Source organism: Helobdella robusta (genome assembly GCF_000326865.2).
Source record: "Helobdella robusta unplaced genomic scaffold HELROscaffold_1242, whole genome shotgun sequence".
NCBI lineage: Eukaryota > Metazoa > Annelida > Clitellata > Rhynchobdellida > Glossiphoniidae > Helobdella > Helobdella robusta.
In genome coordinates, this window is record NW_008703681.1 from 5,254 (window position 1) to 6,077 (window position 824).

Consider the following 824-nt stretch of genomic DNA (forward strand, 5'->3'; position numbering starts at 1 on the left):
CAGGTCCAGGTCCACAACCAGACACTTCATCTGTTGAAGATCCACTCATTGATGCTCAAAACAATACCAAGAATGGAATTCCAAACGGTCCTTCCAATGGTTCTGATGCTTTGGCAATTGTATTTGGTGTTTTAGGAGCTATCGTTGTTATGGCTGCTATTGCTATTGCAATTGGTAGTGGTATTGCAGTTTTTGTCTTGAAGAAGAAGGGATATTCTCTCTCATTGAAGAAACATCAAATGTTGAGAGATGAAGATGAATTTGAATATCCTCAACAAGACCAAACTCCAATTTACTCTGTCAACCAAGTAGCTCAAAACTAGGTTAATCACCATAACAACTCCGAGTGAACCAACACATCCATAAAACAACAAATTCAACATTAATTTGTACATACTTCAAAGTTTGTACATCCTCTCCTTGTGAGCACAATATTTCCAAATAAATTCATAATTTCCAACAGATTCTCTCATTCATTTATGAACCCGTACATTCTCTTTGTCTTATTGCCCATGGATTCTGCCTTATTAGCTCTTCAGTTGGTATTTAAGGACCAGGACATGCGGATTCAAAGGTTTTTTTGGTCTTTTGTTTTTGAGGCGTTTTTTTTTAAAGCGGTGTTTTGTCCATCATCATCAAGTTTAAAAAATTGTCGTAATCATCAATTCCAAGAACTATCATCATTCAACTAACAGCAACTATCATCATTTATCTTTGTGCGTTAAATCAAAGAATAAGAATTTATTGATGCAAAAGAGGAGGAATTAAATCTCTTTTTATTGCTTTTTTGAAAATGTCTCAAATGATGAAGAATACTAGTACAT

The 824-nt window shown here is 34.7% G+C and overlaps 1 protein-coding gene across 1 annotated transcript in view; it reads left to right on the top strand.

Annotated features, from left to right (window-relative positions):
* HELRODRAFT_184566 (hypothetical protein) overlaps positions 1 to 323 on the top strand; it is a gene marked incomplete at both ends in the record, with an annotated part of 5,569 nt that extends 5,246 nt beyond the window's left edge. Inside the window, one exon of the mRNA XM_009013924.1 lies at positions 72 to 323. Within this exon, the coding sequence (XP_009012172.1) occupies positions 72 to 323 (252 nt within the window). The remainder of the gene's footprint in view (positions 1 to 71) is intronic.
* Between the last annotated feature and the right edge of the window lie 501 nt (positions 324 to 824).